General features: G+C 38.2%; 1 protein-coding gene across 1 annotated transcript in view; it reads left to right on the forward strand.

Moving 5' to 3' along the window:
- The window catches only part of rbl1 (retinoblastoma-like 1 (p107)), a 52,946-nt gene continuing 32,504 nt past the window's right edge, over positions 1-20,442 (forward strand). Inside the window, exons 1-8 of the mRNA XM_039734897.1 lie at positions 1-253; positions 8,670-8,803; positions 16,059-16,259; positions 17,320-17,384; positions 17,475-17,603; positions 18,859-19,019; positions 19,466-19,530; positions 20,040-20,226. Coding sequence (XP_039590831.1) covers positions 80-253; positions 8,670-8,803; positions 16,059-16,259; positions 17,320-17,384; positions 17,475-17,603; positions 18,859-19,019; positions 19,466-19,530; positions 20,040-20,226 — 1,116 coding nt within the window. The 5' untranslated portion in view covers positions 1-79. The remainder of the gene's footprint in view (positions 254-8,669; positions 8,804-16,058; positions 16,260-17,319; positions 17,385-17,474; positions 17,604-18,858; positions 19,020-19,465; positions 19,531-20,039; positions 20,227-20,442) is intronic.

The raw sequence follows: 20,442 nt of genomic DNA on the forward strand, positions 1-20,442 counted from the left end.
GCAAGCCTTGGTTTTTCGCGCCACTCGTCGGCGCGGTGTATTGTTGGGTAGTGGAGGAGCCCGTTGTTGGGGAGCTCTCATGAAGGAACGTGAAACTGAGCCCGATACGGGCAGCGACATGGAGGAGGAAGGCGAGGAGAATCTAGTTCGAAACCGTTTGAAAATACTTTGTCAGGAGCTTAATATGGATGAAAAGAGGGCCGCTGAAGCACTACGGAACTTTACTGAGACTTGGGAGACGTATACTCTGGAGGTACGGGTTCTTTAAACCTCGGTGTGGGTGGGAGGTGCAAGGGGGAGTGCCGCGACTTTAGAAAGTTAGGGGGAATTAAAATATCCGATAATCATTGAAAAGCTTACAAAACATCTGAGTTTCTTGGACACGAGCAGCTGCTTCTTGTCTTTGTAGACCTGTTCTCGCTGCACAGTCTGAGACAAAATAACTGCTACTAATAACAGCCAGCATGCGAAGTGGCACGAGCGCTGAATGGTCAACATTTTACACAGATTTGTTTGTAATGTTTCATAAATTGTTTGCCCCGGTGTACAGGTTTTTGCGTTAACATTACTGATATGCCTGGATGCGGCGTTTTGCTTGTATGTGGTATTGGTTTGTGTGTTCATAAACCTGAGCTTAGTGGGCTTACCAGCGTGCGCTTTTGTTTACGCTTTTTTTTGCATTCGCATATGCGATTAGTGTGCACTTTAAGGATGTTTTTAGTTTATTCTCCAATTCTCTTACTCTGTATATGGATTGCCTTTTATTATTGGAGAGCATTATAAAGTCGATACATAAAGAGAGGGAGGAAAAACAGAAAAATAAAAACAACACGCGACTTCCGGTCATAATGTCACAGCATTCCTTACGTTAGAATTCCTAATCTGTTGTTCAGAAATGCATATCTTAAAAACTACACAAATGAAAAACCAGATTGCACAAAAAGATGTAGAAGATTCAAAGGTGCAACAGTTGCTTTTTGTGCAGTGCTGCGTTAGTTTAGTCATAGAATCGCTTGATGTAAAGTATCGTCTGGGTAATACAATGATGTATACACACACTCATAGGCGTAGTTTAAGGAGATTAGGGCTCTGTGCCACCCCCAAACGAACAGATGCATAATGTTAAGTAGAGAGAGAAGTGTAGTCAAATAACACATTATATTGGCTAACTAAAAAGATTACAATAATAGGGCTACAGCTAACGTTAATGTGTTACTAATCAATAAATATGATCGGTTTTTCCGCCTCCCAAGTGTTACTTGCACGCCACTTACTCTTAAAATTGAAAAACATTACGTATAAACTGCGGATTTTCTTTACTATTTAAAGTTTATCTTGAAAGAGGTCGCTTCAACTTGTAATTTTTATAAATTGCATTTTCCTCTTTTACGTGTCAGAAAGCCGCTCCTGTTAGCAAAACGGATTCTTAAAGCAGCTATTTAAATGACCTCAAAGGTGGGCGCACGTGTGCATATGCCGCCTGTGCAAACACTCGTGGAATGGGGGGACTAAGGAAACCTGTGTCACACACAACAAGGCGACACAATATTTAATAAACAAAAATGCCTCTTTGATGAACATCAATCCCTTCCTTTTCTAAACCCACTTTTCCAGAGCAGAAATACAGGTAAGCTGGAGCCTAACCCAGTAAGCATCAGACACAAGGCAGGAAACAGTCTCTGCAGAGGACTCCAGCCTGACATAAGGTGAACATACAGACATCAGACACTCACACCTACATTAAGGCCAGTTTAGCATCACCAGTTTATCAAATCTGCCAGTCAAAACAGTTAACCCAGTCCCAGAATTGGCTTAACATCAAGGAAGTGTTTATTTTGCCACAAAACCATAATTATTAGAAAAAAAGGTTTTCTGATATTTCAATATCGTTAATGAACTTGTGTACTTTTTCATAATTTCATATTGTAAATGATATTTAGTTAATAATGTAACTTTGTATTTTGAGCAATTTATATGTGGCTTGGGATATAAAGTAAATATGTAGCAGTTTGGTTGTGACTTTAAACAAAAAAAGATTTTTTTTTTTTTCCCGTCTGTGTCCCAAACCAAACCTAAACATCTAACTCTGGCCATGCAAAAAATGTGAGCCTCATATATTAGATAGAAAATTACTGTGGTCTACCAGAAAATTTCATATCGCCGCAAAAGGTGGTTTGTGTTAAAACATTGTTTCTGTACCAACGCCACTTTGTAGAATGTGACAACAGTAATACATTTTCAGATCTACTTCATCATACTGAGAATTGTATGAAGGCTGAGCCTAGCAAACTGGTTGAGTTTATGTGATCATTACTTTTATCGCTAACAAATATTAGGTAAATCATTTCGGTTTATAAATGAGAATTTTGAGAAAGTTCTGTTAGATACTGTATGAAAGAGGTCAAGGAAAGCAACAAAAACAGCATAGGGATGTGCTTGAGCCTGTCCTGTTTGGTGAATCAAATTGCCAGTGCCATCGAATGTACAAACGTGTAGAGTGTGATTGGTGTAGTTTAGGCATTGAGTACCCCATCCCCTAAATTTAGTAAAATCTATACAGTGCTTTTTTAACTATTTTAATTGCTTTACATATTCAGGGTTTGCTTAAACATCCAATGTGCAGCATTCACAGTTACACAGGTCAGATAATAATATGGCTAACTCTGGATAGAGTTTTGATTGTGTAGTGGAAAAAACTTTTCTCTTTTTTCAAATACGTCTTTCATAAGACCAGATGAAAATGCAGAATGGTTCTTTATTTGCATATAGATATGCATAAATGTCTCGGCCCATTTAGTGAGCAATGATTAATGCAATTCATTTAAAACATCTTCCTATCTGACTCTTAATAGACAGAATTCTTTCATTTTAGACAATCGACTACCAGCCACCAGTAACTTTGTATACATGCTGATTCTTTCATTATTCTAAACATCACTTCGGGTTGTCCTGTAGGTTTTCCCATTGATCTTATCACCACTTGTAAATAGGAGTGTTTGGGCTTTATCACTAGTTTATACACATACACTTCATTTTAACCTTTGCAACTATCTTGGTGGCTCCTCTAGATGAGGCTAAAACCTCACATGCTCGAGCTTTAAGCCACATTTCATTAACCCTTTAGTTACCTTCATTCCTTTTCGTTATGCTTTTAATAATAAGTTGTTACAAATTCATTTAACTATACGCTTATATTGTATTCAATTCCCAGTTTATTGTACTTAAGAGGGTTACTGATGCTGTGATTTATCAGCTGCCAATCTAAATAGGCACATTTTTCACTTCAAAAGACACAATTGGCTTATTGCAAAACCAATTTTTTTTCAGCATCAGATTTTCTAACTTTAAAGTACTTTAGTTGCTGTGCTGCTTTACTTGAGGTATTACAGTAGCTGAGCTAGCGCACATCTTTTTGTTGCAAACTTCCTTTGAGTACATAGCAGTAAGGCAGACTTTACTAGAGACAGAAGATTGTTATATTAGCCTTTACATTAAAGAAAATGGAGTAATAAACAGAGAAATGTGATTTGGAGGAGTCCTCTTGTGCCATTAGACAAACGGCAAAAGAAGCTACTTTAGTGAAATAAGACCTTTTTACTTTGTCAATAAATCGGTGGCCATTGCTTATCTGAGGGTGTGTGATGAGCAAACTTTAATGTTTAGTGCAGCAGGTCACATTTTTAATTAGAAAAAGAATAGTTAAAGAATTTGAAATAGCTGCCTTAGTAAATAGCAAGATTTGTATATTTTACTTCTAAACTTTTTAGTCATGTTAGCCTTTTATCTTCTTGACAAACATCTTAAGAACATTTGATACATTTGTGCCTTTTTTTTTTTAAAGGTTTGTACTGTTCATTGTTTGTTTATGTGTGTGTCACACAGTATTCGGTTTGGTAAGAAACAAGTACTACATGGTTAAACTGGTAATCCACATTCATAATTACACCTCAAGAATTAGGAATGTCTGGCTAGCATGATGGAGAAAATGAACAATAAAACAACTGTATCTTCTTCTTTTGGCTGCTCCTGTTAGGGGTTGCCACAGCGGATCATCTTTTTCCATATCTTTCTGTCCTCTACATCTTGTTCTGTTACATTCATCACCTGCATGTCCTTTCTCACCACATCCATAAACTTTCTCTTAGGCTTTCCTCTTTTCCTCTTACCTGGCAGCACTATCCTTAGCATCTTTCTTTTTCAATATACCCTTCCTCTCCCCTCTGCACATGTCCAAACCAACGCAATCTCGTCTCTCTGACTTTGTCTCCCAACCGTCCAGCCTGAGCTGACCCTCTTAAATGTATAAAAAGTTGTAGTCCGATTAGTAATTAACAACAACAACATTTATTTATATAGCACATTTTCATACAAAAAAAAAAAGTGTAGCTCAAAGTGCTTTACATAATGAAGAATAGAAAAATAAAAGACACAGTAAGAAAATAAAATAAGTCAACATTAATTAACATTGAATAAGAGTAAGGTCCAATGGCCAGGGTGGACAGAAAAAACAAAAAAAAATCCAGACGGCTGGAGAAAAAAATAAAATCTGTAGGGATTCCAGACCATGAGACTGCCCAGTCCCCTCTGAGCATTCAACCTAACATAAATGAAACAGTCCTCTTTGGATTTAGGGTTCTCACGGAAGGACTTGATAATGATGATGGTCACGTGGACTTCTGGCTTTTAGTCCATCAATATTGGAGCATCATTATGTTTTGAGTAGGTGGTGCAGGCCACCACCACAAAGAAAACGGAAAAAGAAACAGAAGAGAGAGTAGAGGTTAGTACGGATTTTAGGGCCACCATGAATAGTTATTATGATGAATTGAACATACAGAGTATCAAGATTAAGTTAAATTGAAGTTATAAAAAGGCCATGTTAAAGTAATGTGTTTTCAGCAGTGTTTTAAACTGCTCTACTGTATCAGCCTGGCAAATTCCTATTGGCAGGCTATTCCAGATTTTAGGTGCATAACAATAGAAGGCCGCCTCGCCACTTCTTTAAAGTTTAGCTTTTGGAATTGTAAGGAGACACTCATTTGAAGATCTAAGGTTACGATTTGGGATATAAGGTGTCAGACATTCTGATATACGAGATGGAGCGAGATTATTTAAGGCTTTATACACCATAAGCAGAATTTTAAAGTCAATTCTGAAAGACACAGGTAACCAGTGTGGTGACATCAAAACTGGAAAAATGTGTTCGGATTTTTTTTTCCTAGTTAGGATTAGGATTTAGGATTCGTTGCAAACGATGTATGTCTTTACTAGCAGAATACCCGCGCTGCACAGCGGAGCAGTAGTGTGTTAAAGAAGTTATGAAAAAGAAAATGAAACATTTTAATAATAACGTAACATGATTGACAATGTAATTGTTTTGTCATTGTCATGAGTGTTGCTGGCATATATATATATATATATATATATATATATATATATATATATATACACACACACACATATATACAGTGATCCCTAGCAATATCGCGCTTCGACTTTCGCAGCTTCACTCCATCGCGGATTTTAAATGTAAGAATATCTAAATATATATCACAGATTTTTCGCTGGTTCACGGATTTCTGAGGACAGTAGTCTTTTGATTTAAAGTACATGCTTCCTCAGTATGGTTTGCCCAGTTGATTTCATACAAGGGACGCTATTGGCGGATGGCTTAGAAGCTACCCAATCGGAGCATGTATTACGTATAAACTAAAACTCCTCAATGATATACGATGTTCTTCCCAAGCGGTTCTGGATTGTTTGCTTTTCTCGGTCTTTCTCTGACATTCTCTGCGCCTGACGGAGGGGTGTGAGCAGAGGGGCTGTTTGCACAGAGGTTGTTTGCCTAGAGGATATGGACGCTACTCTAAAAAATGCTGAAAGACTACCTTCACATTGCTCCCTTCTTTGCGGCTGCTTTATTGTGGTGCGCATACTTAAAAGCCTAACAGCACATATTGATTTTTTGATTGTTTGTTTTTGTGTCAAGCTCTCTCTCTGTCTCTGACATTCTCTGCTCCTGACTGCGCTCCTTTGAAGAGAAGATATGTTTGCATTCTTTTAATTGTGAGAAAGAACTGCCATCTCTGTCTCATCATGGAGCACAGTTTAAACTTTTGACTAAAGGGTGTTATTTCATGTCTAGAGGGCTCTAATAATGTTAACAGTGTGGGAGAGTTTATAAGGGCTTAAAATATATAAAAATAAACAACAAGCATATGGTTTCTACTTCACGGATTTTCACCTATCGCGGGGGGTTCTGGAACGCAACCCCCGCGATCGAGGAGGGATTACTGTATACACATATACATATCTACATATATACTGTATATACACATATATATACACATATCTATATATCTATATATATATATATATATATATATATATCTCTACAGTATATATAACTCCATTTTAGTTTCATCAGTCCACAGCACCTTATTCCAAAATGAAGCTGGCTTGTCCAAATGTGCTTGAGAATACCTCGAGCGGCTCTGTTTGTGCTGTGGGCGGAGAAAAGGCTTCCTCTGCATCACTCTCGCATACAGCATCTCCTTGTGTAAAGTACGCCGAATGGTTGAACGATGCACAGTGACTCCATCTGCTGCAAGATGATGTTGTATGTCTTTGGTGCTGGTCTGTGGGTTGACTCTGACTGTTCTCACCATTCGTCGCTTCTGTCTATCCGAAATCTTTCTTGGTCTGCCACTTCGAGCCTTAACTTGAACTGAGCCTGTGGTCTTCCATTTCCTCAATATGTTCCTAACTGTGGAAACGGACAGCTTAAATCTCTGGGACAGCTTTCTGTATCCTTCCCCTAAACAATGATGGTGAACAATCTTTGTCTTCAGGGGCCTCATGTATAACGCAGTGCGTAGAACTCGCACTATAACATGGCGTAAGCACAAAAGCCGAAATGTGCTTACGCACAGAAAAATCCAGATGCAGGAATCTGTGCGCACTCCAACTTCCACATTCTTCTGCTATATAAATCCCGATCAGCGAAAACTAACGCTCGTGCACGCGCATTATGTAACGCCCCAAATCCTCCCAGAACTACGCCTATTTGAATATGCAAATCAATATAAATCGCCCTTAAGCGCAGCCTTCTGTGAAAAGACAATGGGAAAAGCACTGGGGAAAATATAAGAATTTCAGCGAATACCAAGTGGAGGTAAAGGAAAAACATACTATTTGTTCAAATAAACCGTGGTATAATCAACAAAATGAAGTTGATCGAGTGACATAGCATGTTGGAGAAACTTGAAAGCTCACACTCACAAAATCGCACAGTGCCGGAAATAAAAAAGAAGTCACATATCAAAGTTGCCGTGAAAAGAAGAGTTGTAAGCCCACTGTCTGAGTGTCATATGAAAGCTTATTAGGGTACAGAGAAAAAAGGCACACGGTGGGAAAAAAGTACAAAATGTCAACTTTAATCTCGAATTTTCCACTTTAATCACGTAGTTTATTTTGTCATTTGTCATGTAGAACATTATAAACTTCATCTTAAAATCGTTTAATTAACCAGTTTCTCAAAATGACATCGTAATTAAAGTAGCACGTTAAATGCTTTGTTTTGTATTTGATCTTCTACTCGTATGTGATCTATGTGTGTGAATCACTACTTGCTTCTTAAACTGGCTCTCTTCCTCCAACTGGACACAGAGTCAATTACATTCGTAATATTACAGTTCTCTGAATAACAAAAATACTGAGATGTATACGTGATGTCATTTTCATGATGATAGGAGCTAAAGCACATTATTAAACATGTGTTTCATGAGCCTCGTGCTCATGACAAGCATTTATCTTTTGTCGAAATTTGTTGCTACGTTTTTAGCTGTGTTGTTATTTTCTCTTTCTGTTTTATATTCAATATATATTGGCGTGGCCGCCCCAAGAGTCCTTGCTTTTCTTTCCCCAAGTAACCGATCGCCATACAATCAGCTCTGTAAAAGACGTTAAGCCATCTGTAAGCTTAGCCGATTCTTCAAAACGTTTAAAGAACATTGAAATATCTTCATAGTACATGTTTAATTATTCTATCCTTCACGACACTCCCAGTGAAGAATATAGATTATTTAAATGAAGTTAAAGTTTTTTGTGTATAATTTAACAAACATATTTTGCTGCATTTCACCTTAAAATATGTATGTGTGTGTATGTATGTATATATATATAATATATATATATATAATATGGGTGGCGCAGTGGTAGCACTGCTGCCTCGCAGTTAGGAGACCCGGGTTCGCTTCCTGGGTCCTCCCTGCGTGGAGTTTGCATGTTCTCCCCGTGTCTGCGTGGGTCTCCTCCGGGCGCTCCGGTTTCCTCCCACAGTCCAAAGACATGTGGGTTAGGTGGATTGGTGATTCTAAATTGGCCCTAGTGTGTGCTCGGTGTGTTTGTGTGTGTCCTGCGGTGGGTTGGCACCCTGCCCAGGATTGGTTCCTGCCTTGTGCCCTGTGTTGTTAGAAAATGGATGGATAATTATTATGTATGTATGTATTTTTTTATTTTTTTTTTTAATTTTGGAGTATTTCAAGTTTTCTATTTTTGGACTTACCTTTTAAATAACTTTAATGTTGTTGTAGTGATCTTTCTTACAGAGTTTCAGTTTGCAGAACTAAAATATGTGCTAACCTTTTAATATTTGTATATTTTTTCAGGGAGATGTTGTACACTGGCTTGTGTGCTCACTATATGCAGCTTGTCGAAAAGGCTTCACCCCCACTGTTGGGAAAGGAGTAATGGAAGGGAATTGTGTTTCTCTGACAAGAATATTGAGATCTGCAAAATTAAGGTAAAATTTTTGTTGGTGTTTTTTAATGTTCATTTTGAATCATTTTTAACCCTGTTGACTTAATGACAGCACAGTGAAGTTATTAAATTAATGCCAATATACTCTCTTGGTCATCCACAAATCTAACATCCATTTTTTTATTTTACCAGACCAGTACTATCAGTGTGATGTTTGTCCCACTTTTTTCTTCATCCCTTGTTACCTCCATCACACAGTGCACCTTTTCATTCAGTGATTTTATATGTACAAGTCAGAGAACATTAACCTGGTTCACCTTGACCCCATAGCACTCTTTCGAGTTATTTTCTATCATGTATCTTATGATGAAACAACTAATCCAAATCCAGAAATACTAATTTCATTACTTCATATTCTGCTAAATCTTGCATGAGGAAGTAAGGTGGCTGTCAATAGGACGATCCTTGAGACAGTTAACAGAGGCTAAAAATGAAGTAATGCTATTTTTATATGACAATAATTCAAATTAACTCTCTGAGTTGGCAGTGACCGCTCTGCTGCCATTTACCACCTGACAATTATGTGAATCAGTTTTTTCTAAATTGGCTCTAATTAAAAATGAAAAACTGCTCTAGTTTGAACATTGTTGAAATTGCTATGAGACCTGCACTGGTAAAAATTGAACAAATATTTAATTTGTTATGTCAAAACAAACAAGCCTAGCCATCTTATTAAAGGTTTTTATATTCATATTTGTAATGTTTATTAGCTAATTTTCTGAATATTTACATTTTTTGTATATAAATGTATAGTTGAGTTTAAAATTCTTAATTTATGCTAATATATGCAGTGTTTGTTTCATCAAATATTTCCAGTAATGCTATTAGTAACTTTTGGGTAACAGTGAGGAGGCCAACAGTTTTGATAAAATGCACCCTGAAACCTATGGGGCCCTTTCCCCTGTGCTTAAGTGTGAGTTGCATGCAAAGATTTATCCACATACAATTCTCCAGTCCTTTGGTGGTCTAACTGCCTGTTGTTAGAGACAAAAATTTCAAATTTTTACTCATCAGTCCAGAACACCTGCTGACATTTTTCTGCATGCTCCAATCCTTTTGTTTTTGTGTGTAGAGGAGTTCTTCATAGGAGGTTTGGTTGGATTGGCAGAGCGGGTTGGTGTCCACCTCTTTAAGAAGGGGGACGGGAGGGTGTGCTCCAACTGCAGAGGGATCACAATCCTCAGCCTCCCTGGAAAAATCTATTCGGGGGTCCTGGAGAGGAGGGTCCGTTGGACAGCCGAACCTCGGATTCAGGAGGAACAGTGTGGTTTTTGCCCTGGTTGCGGAACAGTGGACCAGCTCTACACCCTTAGCAGGGTCCTGGAGGGTGCATGGGAGTTTGCCCAACCAGTCTACATGTGTTTTGAGGACTTGGAAAAAGCGTTCGACTGTGTCTCTCGGGGAATCCTGTGGGGGATACTCTGGGAGTATGGGGTACCGGGCCATCCGATAAGGGCTGTTCGGTCCCTGTACAACCAGTGTCAGAGCTTGGTCCGCATTGCCGGCAGTAAGTCAAACCCGTTTCCAGTGAGAGTTCGACTCCACCAGGGCTGCCCTTTGTCACCGATTCTGTTCATAACTTTTATGGACAGAATTTCTAGATGCAGCCAGGGTGTTGAGGGGGTCCGGTTTGGTGGGCTCAGCATTAGGTCACTGCTTTTTGCAGATGATGATGTCCTGTTTGCTTCATCAGGCCGTGATCTTCAGCTCTGTCTGAATCGGTTCGCAGCTGAGTGTGAAGCGTCTGGGATGGGAATCGGCACCTCCAAATCCTAGACCATGGTCCTCAGCCGGAAAAAGGTGGAGTGCCCTCTCGGGGTTGGGAGCGAGATCCTGTCCCAAGTGGAGGAGTTCAAGTATCTCGGGGTCTTGTTCATGAGTGAGGGAAGAATGGAGTGTTAGATCGACAGGCAGATCAGTGCGGCGCTTGCAGTGATGCAGGCTCTGAATCGGTCTGTCGTGGTGAAAAAGGAGCTGAGCCGTAAGGCAAGGCTCTAAATTTACCAGTCGATTTATGTTCCTACCCTCACCTATGGTCATGAGCTTTGGGTGGTGGCCGAAAGAACGAGATCACGAATACAAGCGGCTGAAACGAGTTTCTTCCGCAGGGTGTCTGGGCTTTTCTTTAAAGATAAGGTGAGAACCTCAGTCATCCGGGAGGGGCTCAGAGTAGAGCCGCTGCTCCTCCACATCGAGAGGAGTCAGATGAGGTGGCTCGGGCATCTGATCAGGATGTCTCCTGGCTAGGTGTTCTGGGTACATACAACTGGGAGGAGACCCCGGGGAAGACCAAGGACACGCTGGATGGACTATGTCTCCTGGCTGGCCTGGGAACGCCTCAGGATTCCCCCGGAAGAGCTAGAAGAAATGGCCGGGGAGAGGGAAGTTTTGGCATCTAAGCTAAAGCTGCTGCCTCCGCGACCTGACCTCGGATAAGCGGAAGAGGATGGATGGATGGATGGTGTAGAGAAGTCATTTAGCTTTCTTTCCACCTGGAAGGAATAGCTTTTTGATTGCAACTCCTCCATGAAGACTACTTTTTTTTTCTTTTTTTAAATAAGACTTCTCTGGACTGTAGATTAATGTACCAAGATCCCAGTGGTTTCTGCCAGTTGAGCTAACAGTGGCATTGGATGTCTTCCAGAGTTGAAGGGAAGTAAGCTCGTCATATATCTCCTCTCACTCTGTCACTGACCACTGTGTTTCCAGACCTCAACCTTGCACGTTTATTTGTATTTATGCAGAAGAGCTTGTATAAACCATCTTGTAGCGCCTGTCTACTGTGAACTTTTTAATTTTTGTTAGACTTTGATGATGCAGGATAACCACATTGTCTCTTGCCACTTTTCTCACTTTTTCCATGGTGTAAGATTTTCAGGTTAAGCTAGCACCTCTACAGCAAACCTTTTTGGTATGGTTGCCCTTTGTCTAATTGTTATCCCTGTACATGACTGTTTCTCTTTCAATTAATCATTTTGGTTCAACCTACACATTATCATTGATCATTAGCACCTGTTTGTTATATTTGCTGATTCAAGCACTAGGCTATATGCCTAAGTAGATCTTCTGTTTTTTTAACTGAAAAGTGGTCTATTATTATTCTAGTTTCTTTCTTTAAGGAAATTTTGATGTCTTATTTTATTGGTTCACTTTTTGTAAAATGAATGTTTAAGTTTCTAAAATAACCTCATTTCTATTGACTCACTCCAGAAGGCAAAGCAAGTGTTTATTATGCAGCGAGTGCACACTGCCCAAACAATGCAAGGCTGAAGAGGTTTTGTGCTGTGGTGTTTTGCTGTCACTTAGATGCTTCCCCTTCTTCCCCATTTTCCACCTTGTCCGGTTATTCTTAGTTGAGACATACTGGTTGGTTGAGTATAACTGATGGCGGTAGCTCCATATTGAGTAGATATATAAACAAATTCTAAATAATTGCTCTGATGTTTATAATTATTTCAGTCATGAGTGGTAATCATTATAAATGACTGCGCAAATAAATAAAATAAAATGTATATTCAAAAAATTACATCTATTTGCAGTGTGTCAAAAGATTTAAGATTTATTTGTAAAACTTTTCAGCTTCTATGTGATTTTCTGTACTAAAATATAACAATCTTTGTGTGCATGTATGTGTGTGTGTGTACAGTGGTGTGAAAAACTATTTGCCCCCTTCCTGATTTCTTATTCTTTTGCAGGTTTGTCACACAAAATGTTTCTGATCATCAAACACATTTAACCATTAGTCAAATATAACACAAACACAAAATGCTGTTTTTAAGTGATGTTTTTTATTATTTAGGGAGAAAAAAAAATCCAAACCTACATGGCCCTGTGTGAAAAAGTAATTGCCCCCTGAACCTAATAACTGGTTGGGCCACCCTTAGCAGCAATAACTACAATCAAGCATTTGCGATAACTTGCAATGAGTCTTTTACAGCGCTCTGGAGGAATTTTGGCCCACTCATCTTTGCAGAATTGTTGTAATTCAGCTTTATTTGAGGGTTTTCTAGCATTGGATTTGTCAAGTGATATTCTCCTGTTATATTTTGATAAAGTCTGCGTGTTATCTTGCAAAACTTTTGCTGAATACTGTAATGAGAAAATCCAGTGTGTGCTAACATTGTTTTTCTTAAATTTGTGCACAAGTTTATACAGTTTACACATACCTGTAACAGCGTTTGACATACAGTGCATCCGGAAAGTATTTACAGTGCATCACTTTTTCCACATTTTGTTATTTACAGCCTTATTCCAAAATGGATTAAATTCACTTTTTTCCTCCGAGTTCTACACACAACACCCCATAATGACAGCGTGAAAAAAGTTTACTTGAGGTTTTTGCAAATTTATTGAAAATAAAAAAATTGTACATAAGTATTCACAGCCTTTGCCATGAAGCTCAAAATTGAGCTGCGGTGCATCCCGTTTCCCCTGATCATCCTTGAGATGTTTCTGCAGCTTAATTGGAGTCCACCTGTGGTAAATTCAGTTGATTGGACATGATTTGGAAAGGCACACACCTGTCTATAGAAGGTCCCACAGTTGACAGTTCATGTCAGAGCACAAACCATGCATGAAGTCAAAGGAATTGTCTGTAGACCTCCAAGACAGGATTGTCTCGAGGCACAAATATGGGGAAGGTTACAGAAAAATTTCTGCTGCTTTGAAGGTCCCAATGAGCACAGTGGCCTCCATCATCCGTAAGTGGAAGAAGTTCAAAACCACCAGGACTCTTCCTAGAGCTGGCCGGCCATCTACACTGAGCGATCGGGGGAGAATGGCCTTAGTCAGGGAGGTGACCAATAACCCAATGGTCACTCTGTCAGAGCTCCAGAGGTCCTCTGTGGAGAGAGGAGAACCTTCCAGAAGGACAACCATCTCTGCAGCAATCCACCAATCAGGTCTGCATGGTAGAGTGGCCAGAGGGAAGCCACTCCTTAATAAAAAGCACATGGCAGCCCGCCTGGAGTTGGCCAAAAGGGACCTGAAGGACTCTTAGACCACGAGAAACAAAATTCTCTGGTCTGATGAGACAAAGATTGAACTCTTTGGTGTGAATGCCAGGCGTCACGTTTGGAGGAAACCAGGCACTGCTCATCACCAGGCCAATACCATCCCTACAGTGAAGCATGGTGGTGGCAGCATCATGCTGTGGGGATGGTTTTCAGCGACAGGAACTGGGAGACTAGTCAGGATAAAGGGAAAGATGACTGCAGCAATGTACAGAGACATCCTGGATGAAAACCTGGTCCAGAGCACTCTTGACCTCAGACTGGGGCGACGGTTCATCTTTCAGCAGGACAACGACCCTAAGCACACAGCCAAGATACCAAAGGAGTGGCTTCAGGACAACTCTGTGAATGTCCTTGAGTGGCCCAGCCAGAGCCCAGACTTGAATCCGATTGAACATCCCTGAAGAGATCTTAAAATGGCTGTGCGCCAACACTTCCCATCCAACCTGATGGAGCTTGAGAGGTGCTGCAAAGAGGAATGGGCGAAACTGGCCAAGGATAGGTGTGCCAAGCTTGTGGCATCATATTCAAAAAGACTTGAGGCTGTAATTGCTGCCAAAGGTGCATCGACAAAGTATTGAGCAAAGGCTGTGAATACTTATGTACATGTGATTTCTCAGTTTTTTTTATTTTTAATAAATTTGCAAAAACCTCAAGTAAACTTTTTTCACGTTGTCATTATAGGGTGTGTTGTGTAGAATTCTGAGGGAAAAAATGAATTTGATCAATTTTGGAATAAGGCTGTAACATAACAAAATGTGGAAAAAGTGATGCACTGTGAATACTTTCCGGATGCGCTGTAACCGGCCCCGCGGTTAGGGTTGGTCAGCCCTAAGCCCTGCACACCCCTAAGGCCGCCTCTGTGTATATTTCATACCAAAATGGTTATAGTTCTTTACTAACAACAGCAACAGTGTTTGTTTATATAGCATATTTTCATACATGAAAGTAACCCAGTGTGCGTATATTGTGATCATTAAATCATAGCAGTTTGAAAACCCACTGTGGTTGCAAGTTTTGCTCAAACCAGTTTATCAATCAGTTATTTTCCATCCAATTGATCTAATTGTTTGTTTAGCCACTGTTTCCTTATTCTCAATTTGGAAAAGAGTAGTAAGGTGAGTTTTGAAATACAGTATTCATATTTGCCATATTTAGGCTCTTAACAGTCTTGTCAATTTCCTATGAAGTAAAGTTTGTGTATCCTAATATGACAAATAACAAGAAGCAGAGTAGACATGATAAGCAAAAGACAGAAAATGAAATGCTTGACAGTAGAAATTTCTAAACTAAGTTTGCTAAATAGTATTGCAATGTTGAGAGGTGTTACATGGAGATAATTCAGTGTTCGTTTTTAACATACTCTTCATCATTTTAATTCTTTTTCTAGGTGTTCTGTTATTTAGACAATTTCTTGCTAGTAGATATAAGACTGAAAAAGCTATAGCTTTTGCTTCAGCGTTGTTTGCCCCCATGTCAGTACATGTCTATGTGCTTGAATGAACATAACATATTTCTCAGAATAATGTTCTGATAGTACTTGTGTTTACAATCGGTCTTTGTATCATTCAGGGTTTGTACCGTTTCACTCTTCTGCTATTCCTACTATACTGATCCAGTTCACTGTCTAGCAAATAAGAATTGACTGTTAGAGTTGGATTATCTCTGCAACAAATGTTTGCGTTCCATAGAAATACAGACTCCATTTGTACAAAATAAAAACTTTTTTTTATATAGATCAGTGTACATCTTCATTAATATTAGAAAATATCCAGCAAAAAAATGAGAATAACTGATGTGTGAATAGAAAAGATGATCTGAAAAATCCTACAGTATTAATTGAGATGCCTGATGTAAGTCAATGCCCATTTGAAGATGTTTGAAAGTTTCAAATTTAAATATTACACCAAACATTTATTCAAAACTCAAATGTGATACATTTATATGTGACCAGAAGCATGTTCAGAATACTCACCTGTGGTTCTGTGGTTTTCTCTCTCTGTGAATTAAGTGTGTTGCTTGCAATATATACATTGCTGTTTGTGTAATGTATGTACTAAGAAAATGCAAAATGTCAATTTTGGTATGCTGGTATTTGGGTATTAGTTACAGTTAAGAGTCATTAGCAATGTTTTAAATGTTAAAATGTCAGGCATTTGAAGTGCTAATTTATGTTAAATGCTCATTAAAACATCTTTATCTTCACTTTGTTTTTGCTTTCTTTAGTTTAATACAGTTCTTCAACAAGATGAAAAAATGGGCTGACATGTCAAACTTGTCCCAAACTTTTCGTGAACGTATTGAACGACTGGAGAGAAACTTTGAAGTTTCAACTGTGATTTTTAAAAAATTTGAACCAATATTTTTAGACATGTTTCAAAATCCACAAGATGAACCCCCAAAGATACCAAAAAGCAGGAAGCAAAGGTATGTTCTCTAGTCATTCTATACTTTTCAATTGCACCGTATCATGTGAAGACAATGTTATTTACAGCTCACAAGGCCAAATGCTGTGTGAGGAAATACTCAAGCACAGTGCAGTAATTGAAATTTTAACTGTCCTGTTCCAACACTTATTTAGGGAACTAGTTTGTAATGACTTTTTAAAATGTGATATTCATGTTTAGGTGGCAGTCTAAAGTTCAATATCTAATGAACAGTTGACAGCAGTTTATTTGGGCCTCTTTGCTACCATCAGAACATCTATTGACAGTACCATTCTTTTGTTTAAAATTTGTTGATCTTCATTCAAATTACTGTTCGCTATATTCGTTTCAGAACTAAAATTATGATGCGTCCTCCCTTTGAGTTTTTATATATAATAATGATCCTGATTGGTAACTGTGCTGCCCACAACATGCTTCCACTTTTGGATAATGTTCACACTGAATTCCTCCCACCCAATTGCACAGCAGCACTTCAGCCATTGGATTTGGGCATCATTTGCACCCTTAAAGTGTATTACATGCAAGGAAATGCTGAAAAAAATTCTCGTCAGCATAACTTGTAGGCAGGAGGAGATTAAAATTAATGCGAAAAAGCTATTGAAATGATTGCAAACGCCTGGATACAAGAAAGCACTATAGTGACAAATACAGAATCTCATTACAACAAAATTTTCGTTACAACAAAATATTTTTTAGGTCCCTGAGAGTTCGTTGTAATGGAATTTTACCTGTATATATCTATGTATCTATCTCTCTCTATAATACGTATATACACAGGGTGAGTCAAAATTATGTTAATATTTGAATGGCGGATACAAGTTACTCACAAAACATACTTCGTATGTGCAAGATGATTTACCGGAATGTCTCAACCTGTTCGCCATCATGTTCAACACATGCACCATATGTGGCAAATTGTCCACATAAATTGCAGTGCCATTAGTGTTAACATAATTTTGAAAATATATAATTTATTCATTTTGAATGTTGAGCTCTTGCAATACTAGTTCTGTTTTCTTTATAAAATTTTGTTCCTGCAGGCGTCTTCCATGCCATGCAAGTGATGTGTTTCAGTTTTGCTGGACACTTTTTGTGCATACCAAAGGTACATTATCTATTTCTTTGTTTCTAAAGCTATTTTAACATTTGTTTAAATAAACTTGTATTTCATTCCTCTCCTCGTTACAATTTGCAGGGAATTTCCGTATGATTGGTGATGATCTGGTGAACTCTTATCATCTTTTGCTGTGCTGCTTAGATCTTATTTTTGTCAATGCATTAATGTGTCAAAACAGGAAATGCATAATCAATCCTCTGTTTAAAGGTAATTGGCTTATTGTGTATGTCTTTTTCTTAATGCATTCTTATTACTATATTGAATACATTTTATCTAAAGTGAAACAGAATTGAATATTAGAGTGAACACATATGACTCTTTAATGATATGGTAGTGGAACACAGTATTGACTAGACTAGGCCATGCTAACATTGGCAGAAGTCTCCAGACACAACCTGGAAATATCTGCACTCAAGTTAATGGAGGCAGAGAATCCTAACAATATTTTCTCCATACGGTACATCCATGGCTGTTCTGCTGTTGGGTCTTGCCTGGTTCCTTGTATAGTAAAGGGGGCATACACACTGCATTAACAGATTAGCTCCAGTGGTCACGTGTCCATCTGTAAAATCTTGTAGTAGTGTATGGTTGAGCTCCTCGGCTTCTCCTGCAGACTTAGCCAAGTACCTGTGAACTGTGAAGTCTTTTTCGTTTGGTTTGTAAGCAGAGGTTGTGACCATAGGTGAGAATGAAAATGTAGATTGACCATTAAGCATAAACCTACATGTGATTAATTTGTTCCCACTTTACCACCATACACCTGTACAGTGTTCATAAAAATTACACTGCTACACCAATGTTTTGGTCAATCTCATAACTACTTCTACTCTAACTTGTGAACAAGACTGAAAAGTAGTTACAGTTCTTGACATGAGCAAGCTGCTCTCCCTAATCTGCTGAGAGCAAGCTACAGTTTAATTATTGGTCTCCTCATTATTGCATCACAATTGTCTGTGTACTGTTACTCTGTGCACCCAATATTAGCATAATTGGGTAAAGCGGGCAATATAATCTACAAACTCAGAAGAGCAGCAACCTCCCACACTTAACCAACCCTCTCCTTTGTTTTGATAATTTATTCATCACAATTTTAAATGGCTGAAAACATGAGATGTTTTACTAGTGTAGTTAATCTCCCATTCAAATGTATTCAAGTCAGTGTGCACTGAGAATTCTCCGAATACAAATGCAGAAACTAAATGACCATGCAGCAATGTCCAAACACCCCATTCTGTACATGGTCTTTCACATTTTAGAAAACATCATGAAATATTTAACTTTAGAAAGTAATATTTTTTGCCTTTGTAGGTTTTGTTGCCATCCCATTATTAACTTTTTTTCCTTGTGTGTTTTTTCCCCAGATAATTAATAAGTTAGATAAACGTGTCATTTTTGGGATGTAGTCATTAAAGCTGCTCTTACAAAAGTAAGCCCTTTTACATCTTTTTTCTGTCTTCTTCAGGACTGCCAGCTGGGTACAACAGCCTTGATTTCACAACACCTGAAGACCCCCCCTGTATTATCAATCATCTCTGTGAACTGTATGATGGGTTGGTGGTGGAAGCAAAAGGAATTAAAGAGCATTATTTCAGACCTTACATTAGAAGACTTTTTCAGAAAGGGGTAGCAGTTTTTTCTCCAAAACATACTTTTTTCTTTTCATTTTCATTCTCTTTTTCTTTCTAAACATACCTAAAGATGAGTACAAAATAAAATTGATTATAATTGCTATTTGCCTTATCCAAAGCCTTCCACCAAAAAGCACAGGGAATAAAGATTTGACCAGGCATTTTAAACTGCCCCTTCTTTATCAAAACTTGCTGTACAGTGACTTTGTGGTGTTTTTATATATTTCTTCTTTAACCCTACAGTTTATTTTGTGCCTTTTATTTAAATGGTTGATAATGTCTGTTACATTAAGCTGCACATCTGCATTGTCAAACCAATGTGTATTTTTCCTTCAAAACAAGTAATGCTTTTAATATGTGGGTCCATCAAGATTATAAAGAATTACTTTCTCTTTTACTTTGCTGTTTTTTCATGTTATACCCTCATTTTGTATGTTCCAGATTTTGAAAGGAAATGAAGAACATTTCACAGAAATGTTGGACATTCAGAATTTTACAGAAAACAAGTAAGTAATGTGACAGTGTTTTTAATGCATTTCTGAAGATTGGTCTTCTATTGGACATGTAATCTGCATTTTTATTGAAAATAGAAAAAAAAGCTTAGTTTTAGCAAAAATGTTTGTGTTTGGGTCTTGAAGTCTGATGGAGTGATTGCTGAACAGACTTCTCACCTCCAAGGGACTGTTTTGATTGTTTGTATATAGCTTTGATGTTGGGAGGCTTTTTCTTAAACTGGATTCCCAATCACCAGCTTCTTGAGAAAGCTCACCATAAGAATTTTTAAGTGTTTGGTGTTTTTTTTTTTTATACACATTTAAAGTTAAAACTTGCACTTATGCTGAAGATATTGTGATACACTTAGCATTTATGTAAGGGACATTTTAATTTTTCTAGTAACTTGGCATTATGTATGCAGTGTTTAAAAGCCCAGCTCTCATAAGTATGTAGCCACCTCGGTTCCAGTGGGACTAGAATACTGCTAAAATTATAACAATGTTGTTTGTCATATTTTCAGCAAAGCTATCAATAAGGAGTATGAAGAATATGTTTTGACAGTTGGGGATTTTGATGAGCGAGTATTTTTGGGAGCAGATGCTGATGAAGAAATTGGAACACCCCACAAATTGTCTTTTGAATTTCCTGGTGAAACAATGTCCGCAAGGAGGCAAGTGGAATGTCACCTTCAGCAGCATTTTGAAAAGGTATAAGAAAAATCTGTCCCAGTTTTGATGAATGATATCCAGGATGGATTCATGAAATTGTATTGAGTAAACAATTTTGCTTACCTTCAACAGATGTCAACAAATATATATGTAATATACAGTAAACCCTCGTTTATCGCGGTTAATCCGTTCCAGACTCTACCGCGATAAATTTATTTCCGCAAAGTAGATTTCTTTATTTATAAATCTAATATT

The sequence above is a fragment of the Polypterus senegalus genome, chromosome 14 (genome assembly GCF_016835505.1).
Source record: "Polypterus senegalus isolate Bchr_013 chromosome 14, ASM1683550v1, whole genome shotgun sequence".
NCBI lineage: Eukaryota > Metazoa > Chordata > Cladistia > Polypteriformes > Polypteridae > Polypterus > Polypterus senegalus.